Raw genomic sequence first — 20781 nt, forward strand, 5'->3', positions numbered from 1 at the left:
TTCAAATAAACTCATGGATAGCATTGTGTCTCAGGGCTCAATGGATCACTGAAATCAATCTTAAACACATGTGATAATTAGTTTTCCAGGTGATTCTAATTAAAGGAAAACTACTTAAAAATGATGTTCCACATTATTAAGCAGGCGACAGTTTTCAAGTGACATGGGAAAGAAAAAGGATCTCTCTGCTGCCGAAAAGCATCAAATAGTGCAATGCCTTGGTCAAGGGATGAAAACATTAGATATTTCTTGAAAATTTAAGCGTGATCATCTTACTGTTAAGAGATTTGTGGCTGAATCTGAGCACAGTCGTGTTTGTGCTGATAAAGGCATAATGAGGAAGGTTTCTGCCAGGCAAGTTCATCGAATAAAGAGAGCAGCTGCTATAAAGCCATTACAAACGAGCAAACAGATATTTGAAGCCGCTGATGCCTCTGGAGTCCCTCGAACCTCAAGGTGTAGGATCCTTCAAAGGCTTGCTTTGGTTCATAAACCTACTATTCGGCCATCCCTAAACAGTGTTCACAAGCAGAAACGGTTGTAGTGGGCCCAGACATACATGAAGACTAATTTTCAAACAGTCTTGTTTACTGATGAGTGTCGAGCAACCCTGGATGGTCCAGATGGATGGAGTAGTGGATGATTGGTGGATGGCCACCATGTCCCAACAAGGCTGCAACGTCAGCAAGGATGTGGAGGAGTCATGTTTTGGGACGGAATCATGGTGAAACAGCTGGTAGGGCCCGTTAAAGTTCCTGAAGATGTGAAAATGATCTCAGCAAAGTATATAGAGTTTCTGACTAATAACTTTCTTCCCTGGTATGAAAAGCAGAAACATGCCTTGAGGAGCAAAATCATCTTCATGCATGACAATGCACCATCTCATGCTGCAAAGAATACCTCTGAGTCATTGGCTGCTATGGGCATAAAAGGAGATAAACTCATGGTGTGGCCACCATCTTCCTCTGTCCTCAACCCTATAGAGAACCTTTGGAGTATCATCAAGCAAAAGATCTATGAGGGTGGGAGGCAGTTCACATCCAAACAGCAGCTTTGGGAGGCTATTCTGACTTAATGCAAAGAAATACAAGCAGAAACTCTCCAAAAACTCACAAGTTCAATGCATGCAAGAATTGTGAAGGTGATATCAAAGAAGGGTCCTATGTTAGCATGTAACTTGGCCTGTTAGGATGTTTTGGAGTTAAATAGCTTTTTTGTTCAGTGAATGTGACCTCCTAATGCTGCAAATTCCACAAATGAGCATTTTCAGTTCTTTAACCCCTTTACCCCCAAGGGTTGTTTGCACGTTAATGACCGAGCCAATTTTTACAATTCTGACCACTGTCCCTTTATGAGGTTATAACTCTGGAACGCTTCAACGGATCCTGGTAATTCTGACATTGTTTTCTCGGGACATATTGTACTTCATTATATTGGTAACATTTCTTTGATAATACCTGCGTTTATTTGTGAAAAAAAACGGAAATTTGGCGAAAATTTAGCAATTTTCCAACTTTGAATTTTTATACAATTAAATCACAAAGATATGTCACACAAAATACTTAATAAGTAACATTTCCCACATATCTACTTTACATCAGCACAATTTTGGAACCAAATTTTTTTGTTAGGGAGTTATAAGGGTTAAAATTTGACCAGCAATTTCTCATTTTTACAACACCATTTTTTTTAGGGACCACATCTCATTTGAAGTCATTTTGAGGGGTCTATATGATGGAAAATACCCAAGTGTGACACCATTCTAAAAACTGCACCCCTCAAGGTGCTCAAAACCACATTCAAGAAGTTTATTAACCCTTCAGGTGTTTCACAGGAATTTTTGGAATGTTTAAATAAAAATGAACATTTAACTTTTTTACACAAAAAATTTACTTCAGCTCCAATTTGTTATATTTTACAAAGGGTAACAGGAGAAAATTGACCCAAAAGTTGTTGTACAATTTGTCCTGAGTACGCCGATACCCCATATGTGGGGGTAAACCACTGTTTGGGCGCATGGCAGAGCTCGGAAGGGAAGGTGCGCCGTTTGACTTTCAATGCAAAATTGACTGGAATTGAGATGGGACGCCATGTTGTGTTTGGGGAGCCCCTGATGTGCCTAAACATTGAAACACCCCACAAGTGACACCATTTTGGAAAGTAGGCCCCCTAAGGAACTTATTTAGATGTGTGGTGAGCACTTTGACCCACCAAGTGCTTCACAGAAGTTTATAATGCAGAGCCGTAAAAATAAAAAAAATCATATTTTTTCACAAAAATGATCTTTTCGCCCTGAATTTTTTATTTTCCCAAGAGTAAGAGAAGAAATTGGACTCCAAAAGTTGTTGTCCAATTTGTCCTGAGTACGCTGATACCCAATATGTGGGGGGGAACCACCGTTTGGGCGCATGGCAGAGCTCGGAAGGGAAGGAGCGTCATTTGGAATGCAGACTTAGATTTGCATTTGCAGAGCCCCATATGTACCTAAACCGTAGAAACCCCCCACAAGGGACCCCATATTGGAAACTAGACCCCCCAAGGAACTTATCTAGATGTGTTGTGAGAACTTTGAACCCCCAAGTGTTTCACTACAGTTTATAACGCAGAGCCGTGAAAATGAAAAAAAACATTTTTTTTAACAAAAATTATTTTTTAGCCCCCAGTTTTGTATTTTCCCAAGAGTAACAGGAGAAATTGGACCCCAAAAGTTGTTGTCCAATGTGTCCTGAGTACGCTGATACCCCTTATGTTGGGGTACACCCCTGTTTGTGCGCACGGAAGAGCTCCGAAGGGAAGGAGCACTGTTTTACTTTTTCAACGCAGAATTGGCTGGAATTGAGATCTGACGCAATGTCGCATTTGGAGAGCCCCTGATGTGCCTAAACAGTGGAAACCCCCCAATTATAACTGAAACCCTAATCCAAACACACCCCTAATTCTAATCTCAACTGTAACCCTAACCACACCCCTAACCCTGACACACCACTAACCCTAATCCCAACCCTATTCCCAACTGTAAATGTAATCCAAACCCTAACTTTAGCCCCAACCCTAACTTTAGCCCCAACCCTAAATTTAGCCCCAACCCTAACTGTAGCCCTAAGCCTAGCCCTAGCCCTAACCCTAATGGGAAAATGGAAATAAATACATTTTTGTAATTTTTTTATTTTTCGTAACTAAGGGGGTGATGAAGGGGGGTTTGATTTACTATTTATAGCGGGTTTTCTACCGGATTTTTATGATTGGCAGCCGTCACACACTAAAAGACGCTTTTTATTGCAAAAAATGTTTTTTGTGTTACCACATTTTGAGTGCTATAATTTTTCCATATTTTGGTCCACAGAGTCATGTGAGGTCTTGTTTTTTGCGGGACGAGTTGACGTTTTTATTGGTAACATTTTCGGGCACATGACATTTTTTGATCTCTTTTTATTCCGATTTTTGTGAGGCAGAATGACCAAAAACCAGCTATTCATGAATTTCTTGGGGGGGGGGGCGCTTATACCGTTCCGCATTTGATAAAATGGATAAAGCAGTTTTATTCTTCGGGTCAGTACGATTACAGCGATACCTCATTTATATCATTTTTCTATGTTTTGGCGCTTTTATACGATAAAAACTATTTTATAGAAAAATAATTATTTTTGCATCGCTTTATTCTGAGGACTATAACTTTTTTACTTTTTCGCTGATGATGCTGTATAGTGGCTCGTTTTTTGCGGGAGAAGATGACGTTTTCAGCGGTACCATGGTTATTTATTTCTGTCTTTTTGATCTCATGTTATTGCACTTTTTGTTTGGCAGTATGATAATAAAGCGTTTTTTGCCTTGTTTTTTTTTTTACGGTGTTCACTGAAGGGGTTAACTTGTGGGACAGTTTTATAGGTTGGGTTGTTACGGACGCGGCGATACTAAATGTGTACTTTTATTGTTTTTTTATTTTTATTTAGCTAAAGGAATGTATTTATTGGAACAATATATGTTTTTTTGTTATTATTTATTTAGGAATTTTTTTTTTTTTTTTTTACACATGTAATTTTTTTTTTTTTTACTTTGCCCCAGGGGGGGACATCACAGTAAAGTGACAGATCGCCGATCTGACTCTTTACTGTGCTCTGTGTCAGATCGGCGATCACACAGCACAGCAGGGGAGCTTTCCCGCGCCTGCTCTGAGCAGGCGCTGTGAAGCCACCTCCCTGCAGGACCCTGATGCAGCCCCGCCGCCATTTTTGATCTGGGAACTGCAGGGAGGAGAAGCTCGGTACAAGGTGAGCACATCGCCTTGTACCGATCGTCTCAGGGAAGCCCGCAGGGAGCCCCCTCCCTGCGCGATGCTTCCCTGTAACGCCGGCACACTGTGATCATGTTTGATCGCAGTGTGTCGGGGGTTAATGTGCCGGGGGCGGTCCGTGACCGCTCCTGGCACATAGTGTCGGATGTCAGCTGCGATAGTCAGCTGACACCCGGCCGCGATCGGCCGCGCTCCCCCCGTGAGCTCGGCCGATCGCGCTGGACGTACTATTCCGTCCTTGGGAAGTAGGGCCCACCCCACATGGACGGAATAGTACATCCGATGAAAGAAAGGGGTTAAAACATATCAAATGTCTAGAAATTCTACTGTGCCTAATAATTTGGAACAGTGCATTTTGAGGTTTTATTCATTTTGGAGATTATACTGTTATCATTGGGAGGTTTCTTCAATAAAATTCGATGTATGCTCTAAAGGGTGATGACTTTTATTAGACTGACTGTCATTTGGACCGACCATTTAGGAAAATCCGAGAAAAATATAATTTGCATAATGATTTGGAACATAGTGTAATAATAATAATAAAAAAGCATGACATGTTTGGTATCAGCTTGATCGTACTTACTGATGAGCAGAATCATATTGCAAGGTCATTTTTGCCACTACACCGTAAAAACAATTCCCAAAAAACAATTTTAGAAGCGCGGGAGGGGGGTGTGTTTCACAATTTCTCCCCACTTGGAATTTGTTTCCCATTTTCCAGTACACTATGTGGTGAAATGAATGGTGTCATTCCAAAGTGCAACTCGTCCAGCAAAAATAAACCCTCATATGTCTATGTGGACAGAAAAATAAGAGTTACGGCCCGAAAATGAGCCCCGTAGTGAAGGGTTAATGTCCTGTGTTTTGGGCGCTCGCGGAGATTTGCAATTCAATGATTTATAAGACAAGCAAAAAATATATAAAAAAGGGGAAAGAGTGGAGATTCAGAAGACATGAAGGGATAAGAAATGAGGGGAGGAGAACGGAGAGGATTTTTAATAAATTGTAATCTTGCTTGTTTTTACAAGAACTTTGCAAATTAAAGAATTTGAGACTAACCATTTGATTATACGCGTCTGACTATTTGCTTGTAACAATGTGCTGATATTTTAATAAGCAACAAAAGAGTACTAAGCAATTAATCCAAATGCCACCTGATAATATAGTAGTATCACATTAGTATCTTCGACATGAATTAATTCCCGATTCTTTACCCTTATAATTGTGATGATTTCAGGGAAGGTCTTTCTTTCAGTATTCTTAATCAAGCAATAAATTGAATTTTTGCTTTGGGCAATACATATTTATTTCCTTTTAGAAAAATGCACCGCTCACATTGTGCATCATTGGATTTCAGAGCTGAACTCCATTTTGTAATTTGGTCTCGTTAACGCGGTAGAAATCACATTTGAGTGACATCCTCTCAATTTTCAGAGACAAAATATGAATGCAAATATCTGGCCCATCCATCAATGTTATTAGCCTCATTTCTCCGGCAAAATTACATTTGCACAACATTATTATATAAGTGATTCCAGGCTCCTGTCTTTCAGCCTGACTTTGTATGGAGGTGCAGGGATCAATGTAATACAAGTGCCAAATATCCCATACTAACACGTCACTCATTGCATTATCTTTTGATTAATACTGTGCCCGAAGGATAAAAATCTAAAACCACACTAATATTTTTTGATTATCGATCTACAATTTTTGGATGATCAAATAAAATTTTCAATGAATCTTTATTTTCTTTTTTCTTTCTATTCGTTCTGTGATTCTTTAGTTTCTCTTTTTCTTTATTTCTATGATTCTTTAGTTTTTTTTCACATTTAGTTGCTCAGTTATAATCCCTTCCCACCAGGTTGTCCTGATGAAGAGGTCCTGCGTGACCTCGAAACGCGTTGACTTTTAACCTGTTCTAATAAATGTTTTTATTCTAAGGATATTTCATCTCAGCAGCGCATAAGTGATACCTCCGTTCGTTTTTTCTCATAATCCTTTCCTTGAATTATTCCAGTTAATTCTCTTAATATATTTGTTTTTATACACATTTGTATTTCCTATTAAATAATTTTGGGGCATCTTTTCTTAGACCTTAACAAGATATTATGGTCGTGTTTTGTTTTTGTTTTTTGCTCGTTTCTTTTGCATAACTACTGCAATAAAAACAGAAGTGCATTGGGTGAATAAGGCCTTGAGTCTCCACACACATCAGATTTCTTGTATAGTTCGTACATGTCCCCTCTGATTTGTAAAGTGCTGCAAAATTTGGCACTATAGAAATAGAAAAAAAATACATGATCAATATTCTCTAGCTAATTTTGGTGGGAAATAAGGATCTTGCATTAGCAATTCAATTTTCTGATGTTTTTTTCTCCAGGCAGATAAGCCACTGTCATATCATTCTGTCTTAGAGAACCCAAAGTCAGGAGAGATGGCTGTTATTGTATGATCCGCTTTAGAAGTGTATATCGATCTGATATGTTTAAGGTGTATTGCCTGGATATTCCATACATTTCTGATAGATGTGCATTTTCCTTCTGAAAAATAGCGGAGTACTCAACTATTTTCTAATCTCCCTTAGAGGTAAACACCGAGACCAATTTACTGCAGCACAAGACTAAGTACAGTTCTCAGATAGGTGCGAGTTCAAGACCTAATAATTTGCCATAAATGTTTGCGATGATGAAACCCAATTAAAGGGAAATTATAAGGCTGTGGTTGTGGCTTTAAAGCGCTGCCTATCGGCTACATGTTTCCTGATATGCTGTCTTTTAATAGCTTTTTTAAACAGATCTTCTGCTCTTCACCTGTGGACAGATTGGTAATGGGATGGTTGGTGCACATACAGTTGTATTCAAAAGCTTACATACCCTGGCAAAATTTTTGCTTTCTTGGCCTTTTTTCAGAGAATATGAATGATGACACCAAAACTTTTTCTCCACTCATGGTTAGTGGTTGGGTGAAGCCATTTATTGTCAAACTACTGTTTTCTCTTTTTAAATCCTAATGACAACCCAAAACATCCAAATGACCCTGATCAGAAGTTCACATACCCCATTTCTTAATACCGTGTATTGCTCCCTCTAACATCAATGACAGCTTTTGTGGTAGTTGTGGATGAGGTTTTTATTTTCTCAGATAGTAAAGCTGCCCACTCTTCTTGGCAAAAAGCCTCTAGTTCCTGTAAATTCCTGGGCTGTCTAGTATCAACTGCGCTCTTGAGATCTCCCCAGAGTGGCTCAATGATACTGAAATCAGGAGACTGAGATGGCCATTCCAGAATCTTCACTTTGTTCTGCTGTAGCCAATGACAGGTCAACTTGGCCTTGTGTATTGGATCGTTGCCATGTTGGAACGTCGAAGTACGTCCTATGCGCAGCTTCCGGGCTGATGAGTGCAAATTTGCTTCCAGTATTTTCTGATAATGTGCTGCATTCATCTTTCCTTCAAATTTGACCCAGTTTCCTGTGCCTTTGTAACTCACACATTACCAAAACATCAGCGAGCCACCTCCATGCTTTATAGTAGGAATGGTGTTCCTTTCATCATAGGCCTTGTTGACCTCTCTCCAAATGTAATGTTTATCGTTGTGGCCAAAAAGTTCAATTTTGGTCTCATCACTCCAAATTACCTTGTTTCAGAAGTTTTGAGGCTTGTCCCTGTGCTGTTTTGCGCATTGTAGGCTAGATACTTTGTGGCATTTGTGCAGTAATGGCTTTCTTCTGGCGACTCGACCGTGCAGCCCATTTTTCTTCTAGTATCTCGTTATTGTGCATCTTGAAACACCCACACTGCCAGTTTTCAGAGAGTCCTGTATTTCAGTTGATGTTATTTGTGGGATTTTCTTTGCATCCCGAACAATTTTGCAGACAGTTGTGGACGACATTTTTGTTGGTCTACCTGACTGTGGTTTTGTTTTTACAGAGCCCCTGATTTTCCATTTGTTAATCTCAGTTTGAACGCTGCTGACTGGCATTGTCAATTCCTTGGATATCTTTTTGTCTCCCTTTCCTGTTTTATACAGTTCAACTACCTTTTCCCGTAGATCCGTTGACAATTATTTTGCTTTCCTCATGACTCACAATCTAGAAACATCCGTGGCTGGATGAAAGATGCAAGAGTCTGTCTGGATCCCAGAAACTCACTCAGCTTTTATGCACACTGATTGCAAACAAACAGGTCACAGGAGGATGTTGCCTTTAGTAGCAATTCAAACCCATTTGTGTCAAATTCTGTGCATGTTATCAGCCCAAAATCACCAGGGTATGTAAACTTTTGATCAGGGACATTTGGATGTTTTGGGTTGTCATTATGATTTAAAAAGAGAAAGCACAGTAGTTTGACAATAAATGTCTTCACTAGGGTTGAGCGAAACGGATCGTTCATTTTCAAAAGTCGCCGACTTTTGGCAAAGTCGGGTTTCGTGAAACCCGACCCGACTCCAGCGTGGGGTCGGCCACGTGGTCGGCGATCTTGGCGCCAAAGTCGCGTTTTGTATGACGCCTTCCCCGCCATTTTTTCAGCCAATTAAGGAGTGTGGGCAGCGTGATGACATAGGTTCCGGCCCGGTTTCTGCGGCGTCATAGAGCCATATTACCGTTTGGGCTGCAGTGATTTCCGCAGTCAAACACAACATATGCTTTGCACGGAGGAGAGAGAGAGAGAAGAGAGAGAGAGAGAGAGACAGAGAGAGAGAGCTAAAAAAAAATTAATCCACATTGACTTGCATTGGGTTTCGTGTTCCGGTCCGGGGCCCGACTTTACAGTAGAATCGGCCGATTTCACGCGATCCGACTTTCGAGAAGGTCGGGTCTCACAAAACCCAACTCGACCCTAAAAAAGCAAAAGTCGCTCAACCCTAGTCTTCACCCAACCACTAAAAAAAAGTTTTGGTGTTATCATTCATATTTTCTGAAAAAAGGCCAAGAAAGCAAAAATTCTGCCTGGGTATGTAAACTTTTGAGCACAACTGTAGATTGTCATTGTGTCGGCAGCACAGATCCTGTTTTTACAGAATGATGTACTGCCAAGGACAATGGTTTTTAAACAGGTTATCCAGTATTTTTTCATTGATGACCTATCCTGATCAGCTGTTATCGGCGGCCGCCAGCAGTAAATCCTTGCGCAGCTGGTCGTCCCTTGATATGACTGCTGCAGGGTACTACACATCCACCTTCTATTAATTTGAAGATGGAGCTGCTCCACAAGTGAGTATATCCTGCCACCAACACAGACAACAGCTGATCGGCAAGGGTGCCGGGTGTTGGACCCCGACCAATCAGACATTGATGACCTGTCCTAACGATAGGTCATCAATAGTGATGAGTGCAAGATTTTCGTTACTTGGGTTTGCTGAGGGTTCTCGGGTATGCACCGAGTATCGCAGGTGCTCGAGTGACTTGTTAGAGTCCTCACATCTGCATGTTTCGTGGCTGTTAGGCACAAAACATGCAGTGATTGCCCATGTTTGTAGGCAATCCCCACATGTTTTGTGGCTGTGTAACAGCGGTGAAGCATGTATCCACTTGGACTTGAACATGTTTCTTGAGCCACCGCGGTACATACCCGAGAACCCTCAGTAAATCCGAGTAACGAGCACTTGCGCTCATCACTAGCCATCAGTGGAAAAGTAGTGGTCAACCTCTTTAAGTCTGATAAGATATAATATCACCCGATGAACAAGTGTTAAAGGGAACCTGTCACCAGAATTAGCGGTATCAGCCTGCAGCCATGCTGTTAGCCCTCACGCAGCCGTATGCAGCAGGGAGAAAATGAACTTTATTCTCCCCGCCAGCATTCGGTTTCAGTCATGGGGAACCTGACTAACAGCTGAGCCCCAATTCAAAGCGAGTGTCAGTAAGGGTCCGGGGGCGCAGTTACAGCGGCCAGTCTGTATTCTTAGAGCAAAGACTGAACCAGCAGCGCCCCTATAACTGAATACCGAATGATGGCGGAAGGAGAATAAAGATCATTTTCTCCTTGCTGCATCCAGGCAGCATAATAACGCAATTAACTTGCAGATTAACCCCATATCTGCAGGTTAATAGCTTTATTTCTAGTGACAGGTTCCCTTTAAACTCATTTGTCTTGTGTCAGTCTTCTTCACACTGCACGATTATCCTGAAACAAGCATTACTTGGAACGCTCCTTCATGGTAATTGGCCAGTGTAAATGCTTCCAGATTCTCAGTTGTTAGTTTGTTCATACATTTCTAGGAAGAATTAACAGGAGGAATGAAAGAAAATATGCTCCAAAATTGTTATTTTATGGCAAATACAAGCATTTATTAAAATGGACAAGTCAGAAGAAGTGATAGAGCCTCTTTTTTAAGTCCGTTTAATTTGAGTTGCTGTATCCTTGCCATCATCCATTATTACCTAGATCTATAATAATAAATAATAATAATAGATGTATAAAGGCTTACAACTATTTCCATTGCTTCCCAGCCAGAAGAAGTGTTTTGGATGATGACAGTGACAACGATGGAGAAGAAAATGATTACGATTTAGAAGACGGCTTCATTGATGATGATGATGAAGAGGAGGATTTCGACATCACCGATGAAGATTCGGACTGGATGCCAGATTCACAAGATAAAGACAGTGAAGACATGAAGACTCTGTTAAAAGAAGCAAAAAAATTTGTCAGAGGGAAGCGTTGATTTCTTTTTTTTTTTAAACATATGCAGCTCTGATGTGTAATAATATGGTGCTTCCTTTTATTTTTAGTTTTACCAAATTTGCTATTATAAGTGTATATATACTATATTATACTTAATCTATAATTATAAGGCAATAAAGTTAATAAAAATAAAAAGTTTAACATTTTTAAGCATATAATATACTGCATTATCTTGCTCCTACCTGTCCAATGCATTTCTATAGACAATTTGTAGCCTGTCTTTTATTTAGCAGCAAACCAATAGATATAAAATGTAGAAATTAGGCAGCCATTTTGTTCCTGTGGGGTGTATAGATCATTAGTGTTGGGTACAATAATATAATTAAACCTTCTCTCTTCTTCACCTCTGTGGATTTGCCAGCTTCAGAATGGAGTGAGAGTGTCTAAGAATAGATGAGATTGTGAATGGAGTGGGTTAGTGCAATGTTAGGTGGGTTTACACATCAGCTAGCTTCCAGTCGAATGCTAGTTCGGCCAACGGCTATCTCTCCTGATCCTTTTCCACATACATTAACGCTTGGCTCGCCTTGTTTGCAAGTGTTCTATATAGAGAGGTGGAGTAAATCACTGATGGACATCTCTGACAGCCGCTCCAGGGAGCACAATACCATAGGTCTTCAAAATACTCTATCTTTCTCTCCCCGCAAACAGTCAAGAAGTTCTTTGATGGAGCCTGGATGCTGGTCCAGGCTGTCAAAGTCTGCACCCTCTTGCCATTAGAGTAGCCACCAGGGTTGTGGAGTCGGTAAGCCAAACCTCAAACTCCTCAATTTCCATAACTCCGACTCCACCAAAATGGGCTCCAACTCCACGACTCCGACTCCACAGCCCTGGTAGTCACTAACACTTAGATTGCAGTATCGCCTAAGAACATAGTGGAGAAATCTTTTGTGGTCCAATGTTCAATTAAATCAAATTACAGTATGTCACTATAGAGCACATTACAAATCAAACCAATGTCCGAGATATAAAAAAAAATGTGGTCATATACATGAGATTTTTATGCATTCATTCTGCCTAATGAAAAGATCAATAACATACCATAGAAGAGAAACAGGACAAAGGCACGGCTGTATGACCTCGGGTTGATGAAGCTGCACACACACCAGGGATTACGGGTGCCACTTCCAAAGAAAAAGAATCTGTATGTCCATAGAAAAGAAAGCGGATTGGCACATACCGTCCCGTGCAACAAAATCCTTTATTGTGGCATCATCATACCAACAAGCAGGCAGATAAAACAGTGGAGCAAATACAGACGACGATCGTTTCACTCTTACATTGCGCTTCAGCAGATCATCCAATGACCACAAATGACCTGTTGAAGCGCAGTGTAAGCGTTAAACAATCGTCGTCTGTATTTGCTCCACTGTTTTATCTGCCTGCTGTTGGTAAGATGATGCCACAATAAAGGATTTTGTTGCACGGGACGGTATGTGCCAGTCCGCTTTCTTTTCTATGGACGGAAAGATCAATAAGCTTGTTAGGCTGAAAACAATTATGGAAGTACAGGATGGGTTAAAAAACAACTAAAATATTGTAAACTCACTCCTGTAATTGCTTTGACTTCAGCAAAGACAGCTGCAGTTGTCTATGGCGGTTCCACCTTCTTCAGTCACCTGACTGCTGGGACGCATGATAGGCTGCAGAGGTCAGGTGACTAGAATTAATTTCTGTCACCTGACCACTGTAATTAAGGAATTCATCAGGTCTTGTGACTGAAGAAAGTGATATTGATGCTTTCTGACCACTGGAGTGGCCTATGTTTCACCACGGTGTTTAGAGCAAGTGATTACACATCATCACTTTATTTTTTACCCATCTTTTATGTCTGTAAACAAAGTCTGACAGCCCTTTGCCTTGTTTTTCTGAAGTTAAAAAAGCCATCCTCCCATCACATTTTTTTGCAGTCATCATATTATACATCAGTGTACCGTACTTACAATTGCTCATTTTGCCTTTCCTCCCAGTGAATTCTTCTTTCCTCTGCTCTATGTAGAAACAGGAGGTCTCTTGTCCCTGCATGAGTCACCCACCTCAACTCCTCACCCAGCTGCTCCCGCCTTCCCTCCCCCATAGACTTTTGCAGACTTATGACTTGTGCAGAGAAAATTGACCTCCTGTTTCTAAATAGAGCTTAGAAGGATTCAGCTAGTCGGTTTTTAATCACGTGATGTCATAGACCTAATGGAAAAGAGAAGAATTAACTGGGTAGAAATGAAAAATGAGCAATTGTAAGTACACAGTACTATATAATATGATGACTGCTATATATTAAGAGGATAAAAACTTTGGTGGGAGGAGGAGTGCTTCTTTAAGCAGTGCCGTCACATAAACTTTTGTATATACGTTTTCCTCTGGACTCCCACTCCTTCTCCAACCCCCTCTAACTTCCCATCCCTACCTCTCAACTTCACTAAACAGATTATCGAGCTTAGATTATATTTTTATTTGTCCCTAGCATCTTAGGTGTGTAAGATATTGAGTAGGTGTGTAAGTGTTGATGCGATTTTATTTTTTCTCCTATAAATTGCACCAACCCGTTTAGGCAATGAATTGATTGTTAGGGGAACGTATCAGTAATGAAATCTGGGTACAGTAGAGTTTCGTGCCTTCCAATGTATGCTATTTTCCTGACGTGTGCACATTGCCTTATACTTTTCTTCTATGGAGTTTAATTCCAAGAAAATTCAAATTAATAAATAAATATATATCTGGAACCAATGCTGAACCAAATAAGACTTTCTAACTTCTTCCCATGATCTATTTTTTCAGTTCAATTTGGTTTTGGAAAAGAAAGAAGGCAATTTTACTTTTACTTCATTCTAAAGTAAACTGTCCATGACACAGATTAGCCATGAAATATCTTCCTGGGAATACTTGTTATTCTCTTGGCATTATATATTTGTTTTTAATGTTTCCGAAAAGTGATGAAAATCTAGGTGTATCACATGTAAAAATCCAGGAATATAATTTATAATTGGAAAAAAATAAATTTACCAATAAAACTAGAAATCTACAGTGGGAGGTGGGCTTTTTTATGTGAATTTTCAATGCAAGTACACCAGCCTCATCAGGTGAAAGAGATTTGTGTAATAATGTATGAAGTATTTATTGTGAAATCTGATGATAGATTTGCTTTAAAAATAACACACCGCTATTGTCAGGCTTTTTCAATAGTTAAAAGTATTAAAAATCTAATTTGATGTCTCCAACAACATCTCCATCAAAATGATGAGGAAGATCCAGACTGATATCAGTGCTTTAGTTTCTTACCGCACAATGGGCGACGTAAAAAAAAACAAGGGCAGAATTGCAATTTTTTTCACCCAACTCATTACCTTACTAAATCATTGTTTCCTATGTAGAAGCTTTTGTTCTATAATACCATAAAATGTATATATTTGCAGAAGCCATCACTAAATTTGCAGGAAAAAGAAAGTGCTGATACGGAGATTCTTCTACATTTTTAGTTAATCATTTATTGCATGGCAGGAATGCTGGACATTCTAAAGCGCAGCTCCAATATCAGAGCAACACAAAAGGCCTGAAACCTCCACTGCTGTAATTCACTCAGAACAAATCCCTACGGGCCCAGAAAGAATCTGGATCCATAGATGAAGAACCTGTAATCCTGGGGGACTGAATAAGTGCACAGGCGACATCCTGATAACCCTCACATACTTATTATTTGTACTTTAGATGCTTTCATGAATTTTTTGTACTTTTTTTGTCTTAGGCCTCTTTCACACTTCAGTCTTTTGACTTCTGTTTGAAACCGCCATTTTTGTCAAATAGCGGATCCGCCATTTTTTTTTGGCGGATCCGCTATTTTCCCATAAACATACATTAGCGACGGATTGTAGCGGATGGTCGTCCGTTCCATCCGCCATGTGACGGATCCGTTGAGATTTGGCGGACATCATCTAGACATTGACGGACATTATAACGTTTTTTGTCTGGGCCGAAATGGCGGTTCGCGACGGATCCGTTGCTTCCGCCATTCCATAGAATGGCCGCCTATAGGTGACGGATCCGTCGCCCCAATCCGCTTTTTCAATTGCACATGCTCCAAAAAGTAGATACTTTTCCCAGACAACCCCCAAGTAACGGATCCGTCAGAACCGTTTTCTCAACAATTGTGATGGATCCGTCACTATGTCGGAGCAGACTGACGCCAAACAACTGAAGTGTGAAAGAAGCCTTAGTCACGAATTCAAGTCAATAGCCAGACTGAAAAAAATATAAATGCAAGAAGAAATTCAAGGGAATTTGTCACCAGAGGTTTTTTTTTGCCACCTAATCTGAGAACTGCATAATGTATAGACAGAAACCCTGATTCCAGTGATGTGTCACTTGCTGGGCTACTTGCTGTACTATTGATAGTCACTGTTTTATCAGCAGGAGATTCACTAGAGGACTAGTAACCCTGCTGCCCCCACATTTGATTGGCAGCTTTCTGCCTATGCACAGTGTACACATATAACTGACAGTAAGTCATGGGGCGGCTCAGCTTTCAGAGAACTGGTAGATCTGCAGCAGAGAAAACTGAAATGGCAGGAAGCAGCCCAGTAAGTGATACATCGCTGGAATCAGTGTCTCCTCTCTCTCAGAGGTGATCGCAAAAACCTGATGATGATTCCCTTAAAAGCTCTTTTTATCCATTATACATACAGTATATGTTTTTATCTGGTAAAGATATATAATTTCAGGAAATTGCAGTTAATATTTGTGTGTCCAAGTGTTCGTGCCTTTGTTCACACTGACATTGTTCACGGCTATTATGTGTATGCCACGAAGACAGATCCTTTAAGACATCTTATTTTTAGTGCACTAAAATGTCTTTTCTAAAAGTGTACAGAAATATATATTTCTAAAGTGTCATTGATTTTTTTTCTTCTCTATAGAAACCAGCAGCCAGTTATAAAGACGTGCTTTGTCAAATTATCCACTACTGATCAGGCCGGTAACAGCTGCTGTTGGATGTACTGGCAAGTATTACGGCTCACAATTCATCCATCAGATCACTGCTAGAAATGACCCAACAATAAGCTGCTACATTGATCTACGGGGTCAGCGTTGTCCAGGCTATGAAATCTATCACCTCTCCTAAAGGGCTTCAGTTTTAGATTGGGGGAGGGGGGATGTCCAGGTATCAGACCCCCACAATTAGCAGTTACCGAAGACCGAGAAAAAGCCCAGTATACAAACACCGGAACACCACAGCGCCGTACACTGTGTAGTGGCCATCTTCAGGTACTACATCTCGTCTCTTATTGAAGTGAATGGAATGTGAGCTGCAGTACCTAAGACCAACCAATACACCGTGTATCTAAGAACAGGTCCTTATCATAGTAGTACTGGACAACCTCGTTATCTAAGAACCCTCTGGTTATGTTTGTAATTTTTGCTTAGCACTAGTTACATGTATAACATTGGGATATAAGGTCTGGGGGCTTTCAATAATAGTGTTGTATATACATACTCCGTTTTTCCTTGGCATCGGATCTTTCCCACTTTTCACCTAGTTTTTACTTTGGCAGAAGACTTCAAAGAGTCTCGGATTTTTGCTGTTGTCAGAGGCTATATGGAAAGGTTAGCTTTTGTGATCCTTTTACTTGATGCGGCTGCTGTGTTTGTAGGATAGTTGTAACGCCGGCATCCCCGCATGGCTCCCCTTCCCCCCTATGATGGGACGCAGGCATACTCACTGCCCCGGCCCTGCAGCATGGTCCCCGGTGTATTCCCTGTTTCGTGGTCTGAGTGCGTGCGCCGCACCTCCCGGTGACGTGCCTAGTGAATACTCACCTGCTCTGAAAAGAGCAGCGCGCACATATATAATAATAATAGTAATAAAATAACTGATTCCTTGAATGAACTTCATTTAAAACATTCTTTATGGTCTTCATGTAACAGAAAACAGGTTTGTACAAATGCAAACTAAGACGAGCCATCTCCATATGTAGCCAACAAATAACGTTGCCCTCTGTAGAGCCGAGTTCCCTTTGCAGCTTAGTCTACTTTCACACTTGGGTCGGTACGCAGCCGTCGCAAAGCGTCGGCGCGACGTACGATGGACGTTGTGCAAATTCGGCACAACTTGGGCAGCGGATGCAGTTTTTCAACACATCTGCTGCCCATTCTAAGTCTAAGGAGGAGGGGGCGGAGTTCCAGCCACGCATGCGCGATAGGAAATGGCGGATCCGACGTACAAAAAAAACGTTACATTGAACATTTTTTCATGCCGACGGTCCGCCGAAAAACGACGGATCCAGTGCGCGACGGACGCGACGGATGGCCATCCGTCACAATCCATCGCTAATACAAGTCTATGGGAAATTCTCAAAAAACGACGGATTGTGAAGGAAGCTGAAAAACGCAAGTGTGAAAGTAGCCTTATTCAGCAAGCGCTATATCTTGCCGAATAAGAGGAAACCCGAGCAAATTTGCTCATCTGTACTCATGAGGACCACTCCAAGAAATGAAGGCCAAGCATTACCTGCCGTGGATAAATTCTTCAGATTTACCAGCCTCAGAAACCACAAATTGACAGCACCTTGGTCAATGGCCCTCAAAAATGATGCATAGGCATCAAGTACCAGATGTATCTCAACATCAACTATCCAGAGGAGACGGCGAGAACAGGCCTTCATGGTTGAATTGTTACAAAGAAGCCACTCACTGAGGACCTAAAAAAATAAGAGGAGACTTGTTTGAGCCAAGCAACATAAAGACTGGATTTTAGATCAGTTGAAATCTGTAGCTCACTACCCGAGTACAAGTGTTTGGCACCGATGGGAACTCTTTCAAGGCGGTTAGAAGCCATTCCAGGTGATTACCAGATGAAGCTGCTTAAGAAAAGGGTGTGTAAAGCAGTCATCAGAGTAAAAGGGTGGAACATTGAGGAATCTAAAGTTTAACACATCTGGTTTGTTTCATGTGTGTGTTTTTAGGATAAGATCACATTAGGAGGAAAGAAGCTGCAGAAAAAAACGTGTTGTCCTTGGTTTTTCATGCTTTTTTGTGTGTTTTTTGCTACGGTTTTAGCATGCTAGATTTGTCTCTTGTGCGTGCTGATAAAGTTTAGTGTTAAAAAAAAGTCTTATTCCATAGAATCAGGTTTTTCACAAAAAATGCAGCAAAACCTGATACCTGCGTTTTTGGTGCGTATTTTCACCACCCATTCAAATCAATGAGTGAATAATGCTCTATGTCCAAAAAATCATGCAAAGCACAAAATACTGACGACAAAATAAAACAATGTGAGTGCATGAGATTTCTTGCGATTTCTGAAATATCTCATAGGCTTTGGGGTATTGTAAAACGCAGCTGAAAATCAGCATAAAAAAACTCATCAAAAACACCCTGTATGAACTTAGCCACACTCTCTGTATCCATGTGTGTCCATCTGTGGTTTTGCTGCTTTCTTTCTGCATCTACAATATGCTTATTTCAAAATGACCAAGGGAAAGTATTGCATGAACAGGTGTGTCCAAACGTTTGTCGATACTTTTTCGGTATTGCAACTCTGCTACAGCTGAGCAGCGATACCATACACGGCTGTTTGGTAGGTGGGCACTAGGGTTGAGCGAAACGGATCGGTCAATTTCATAAGTCGCCGACTTTCAGCAAAGTCGGGTTTCGTGAAACCTGAGCCGATCTCAGTGTGGGATCGGCCATGTGGTCGGCGATCTTCGCGCCAAAGTCGCGTTTCGTATGACGCTTTAACCGCCATTTTTTCAGCCAATGAAGGAGTGTGGGCAGCGTGATGACATAGGTCTCGTCTTGCTTTGTGCGGCGTTACAGGGGGTGGGGGTATAAACGCCATCTTACCGTTTTGGATGTAGTGATTTACACAGTCCAAGGAATGTAGTGATTTACACTGTCCGAGGAGAGAGAGAGAGAAAGACAAAAATATATATATATATCCTGTCGGGACCACACTCAGTCGGAGCAGCCTTTGGAAGTGGGCAATCACCAGAAATAATACACAAGACACGTCTCGTATAGTATATCACTGGGAAGTCTCTGAAGCACGCCTGCCTTCAAGGTGCTATCCCCTCTTTATATAGTGGTACAGGTAGTTTCAGTGGTTATACAAGTTTTGCTTGTTTAAACAAAGAGAGAAAAGAGAAGACAAAAGAAAACAGTTTCGGCTATGTGATAGTTTCACAACAAACAAAACAGTACAGTTTCGCCTAAGTGGCAGTTTCACAGACAAAAAATAGGATTTCACACTATGGCTAAAATGTCCTTGAATGGACAGGTCAATATTGATCACAAATTCTTTTTGGTTCATTGAGGTAACCATTTTTGTTCCGCTCTTCACAATCCCCCCTTTGACATATTCCATTCAAAACCTTGTCATATAGACGATTATTTTAGTCATTCTTTTTGTGATATAAAAAAAAACAAAAACTTTATATTCTCGCATCCATTACACAAAATTTATTTGTGCATACCGAGATACCCTTGAATACAACCTTGAATAATACATATATAATTACAATAACTATAACTGTATGTATTAGGCTTTGCATAATCCCGGTAACCCACCCACCGATCCCCCTGAACCAATTGGCCGGGTTAAGAAAAGAAAAGGTATCTGACCACCAGCTATCCTTATTTTGGTCATTGTCTTTGTCATACTGATCCCTGAGTCGTTGTACGTCTTCTAATTTAAATCTCATACTCATAGTACTATTCGGGTCTATATAATGACAGCAGGTGGGTCCGATGATTTGACACATACCCCCTTGTGAGGCAGTTAGGTAATCCAATACCAGGGTATGTTGGTTAGTGACTATTATAAGCTGATTCTGTACAGCTATACTAGTATTTAATATGTCCAATATATCCCAGATCTGGTCATCTAGATAATCCGTGGCTCTAACTAATTTATCCCACATCTGTGTTAACATAGGATAAATAAAAATGGTACTAGCAATTTTGTTGGGAATTCCCATTTGTACTATATGTGGCCTCCCCGAGGGACGTGGTGAGTTATCTGCAGCTCTTTTATACAGTGTGTGCTTGGGCACGGCTTGCATATTCACTTGTTTGTTCGAAATTATGAAAGTAGCCGGGGTTAGGCGTCCTAATGTACAAGTACCCTTTATACCTACGGGAAGCCATTTATATGCTCCTTCTCCGCATATCCAAAATGTACCCTCAGGCAGATCCCACAAAGCTGAGTGCTGCAATACCAATCTGTGAGCCAAATCCACAAAACTAGATACATTCTGAAGCATACACCAAGAGGGTTTTTGTCCCAAGGGGCTACAGTACCCGGCTGCGGGATTCCCACATACATGCATTCCGTTGAGGTTAACATTATTAACATCAATATCATGAGTCTTATACTGCTTTTTTGCAATGGCTTGCATGTATCCATGATGCCTTTCCTTCAAGCTTGACTGCTGTTGGAGTTGTTAACAGGACTTGGAAAGGTCCGTCAAATCTCGGTTCCAGAGTCTTTCTGGTGTGTCTTTTCACGTAGATTTGATCACCAGGTTCCAACTTGTGGCCTCCTTCGAGATTTTCTGGATCTGGAAGGGAAGCAAAAACTTGCGAATGCACTTTAAACGTTTTTGTAATTCTTGTACATAAGCAGTTAAAGTCTCAGTATTCAACATCAGTTGTTGTGGAAAATAACAACCCAAATTTGCTGCTCTACCAAAAAGAATCTCATGTGGTGACAGCTTAGCCTTCCCCCTTGGGGCGTTTCGGATGGAATACAGGGCAAGTGGTAGACACTCGGTCCAAGGCTTTCCTGTTTCTGCCATGGCCTTCTGGATTTTTAATTT

At 40.8% G+C, this 20781-nt stretch overlaps 1 protein-coding gene across 1 annotated transcript in view; it reads left to right on the forward strand.

Moving 5' to 3' along the window:
• The window catches only part of APLF (aprataxin and PNKP like factor), a 152265-nt gene extending 140947 nt beyond the window's left edge, over positions 1-11318 (forward strand). The window contains exon 11 of the mRNA XM_077282554.1: positions 10741-11318. Coding sequence (XP_077138669.1) covers positions 10741-10955 — 215 coding nt within the window. The 3' untranslated portion in view covers positions 10956-11318. The remainder of the gene's footprint in view (positions 1-10740) is intronic.
• Positions 11319-20781: the final 9463 nt, after the last annotated feature.

Source organism: Ranitomeya variabilis, chromosome 2 (genome assembly GCF_051348905.1).
Source record: "Ranitomeya variabilis isolate aRanVar5 chromosome 2, aRanVar5.hap1, whole genome shotgun sequence".
Taxonomy (NCBI): Eukaryota; Metazoa; Chordata; class Amphibia; order Anura; family Dendrobatidae; genus Ranitomeya; species Ranitomeya variabilis.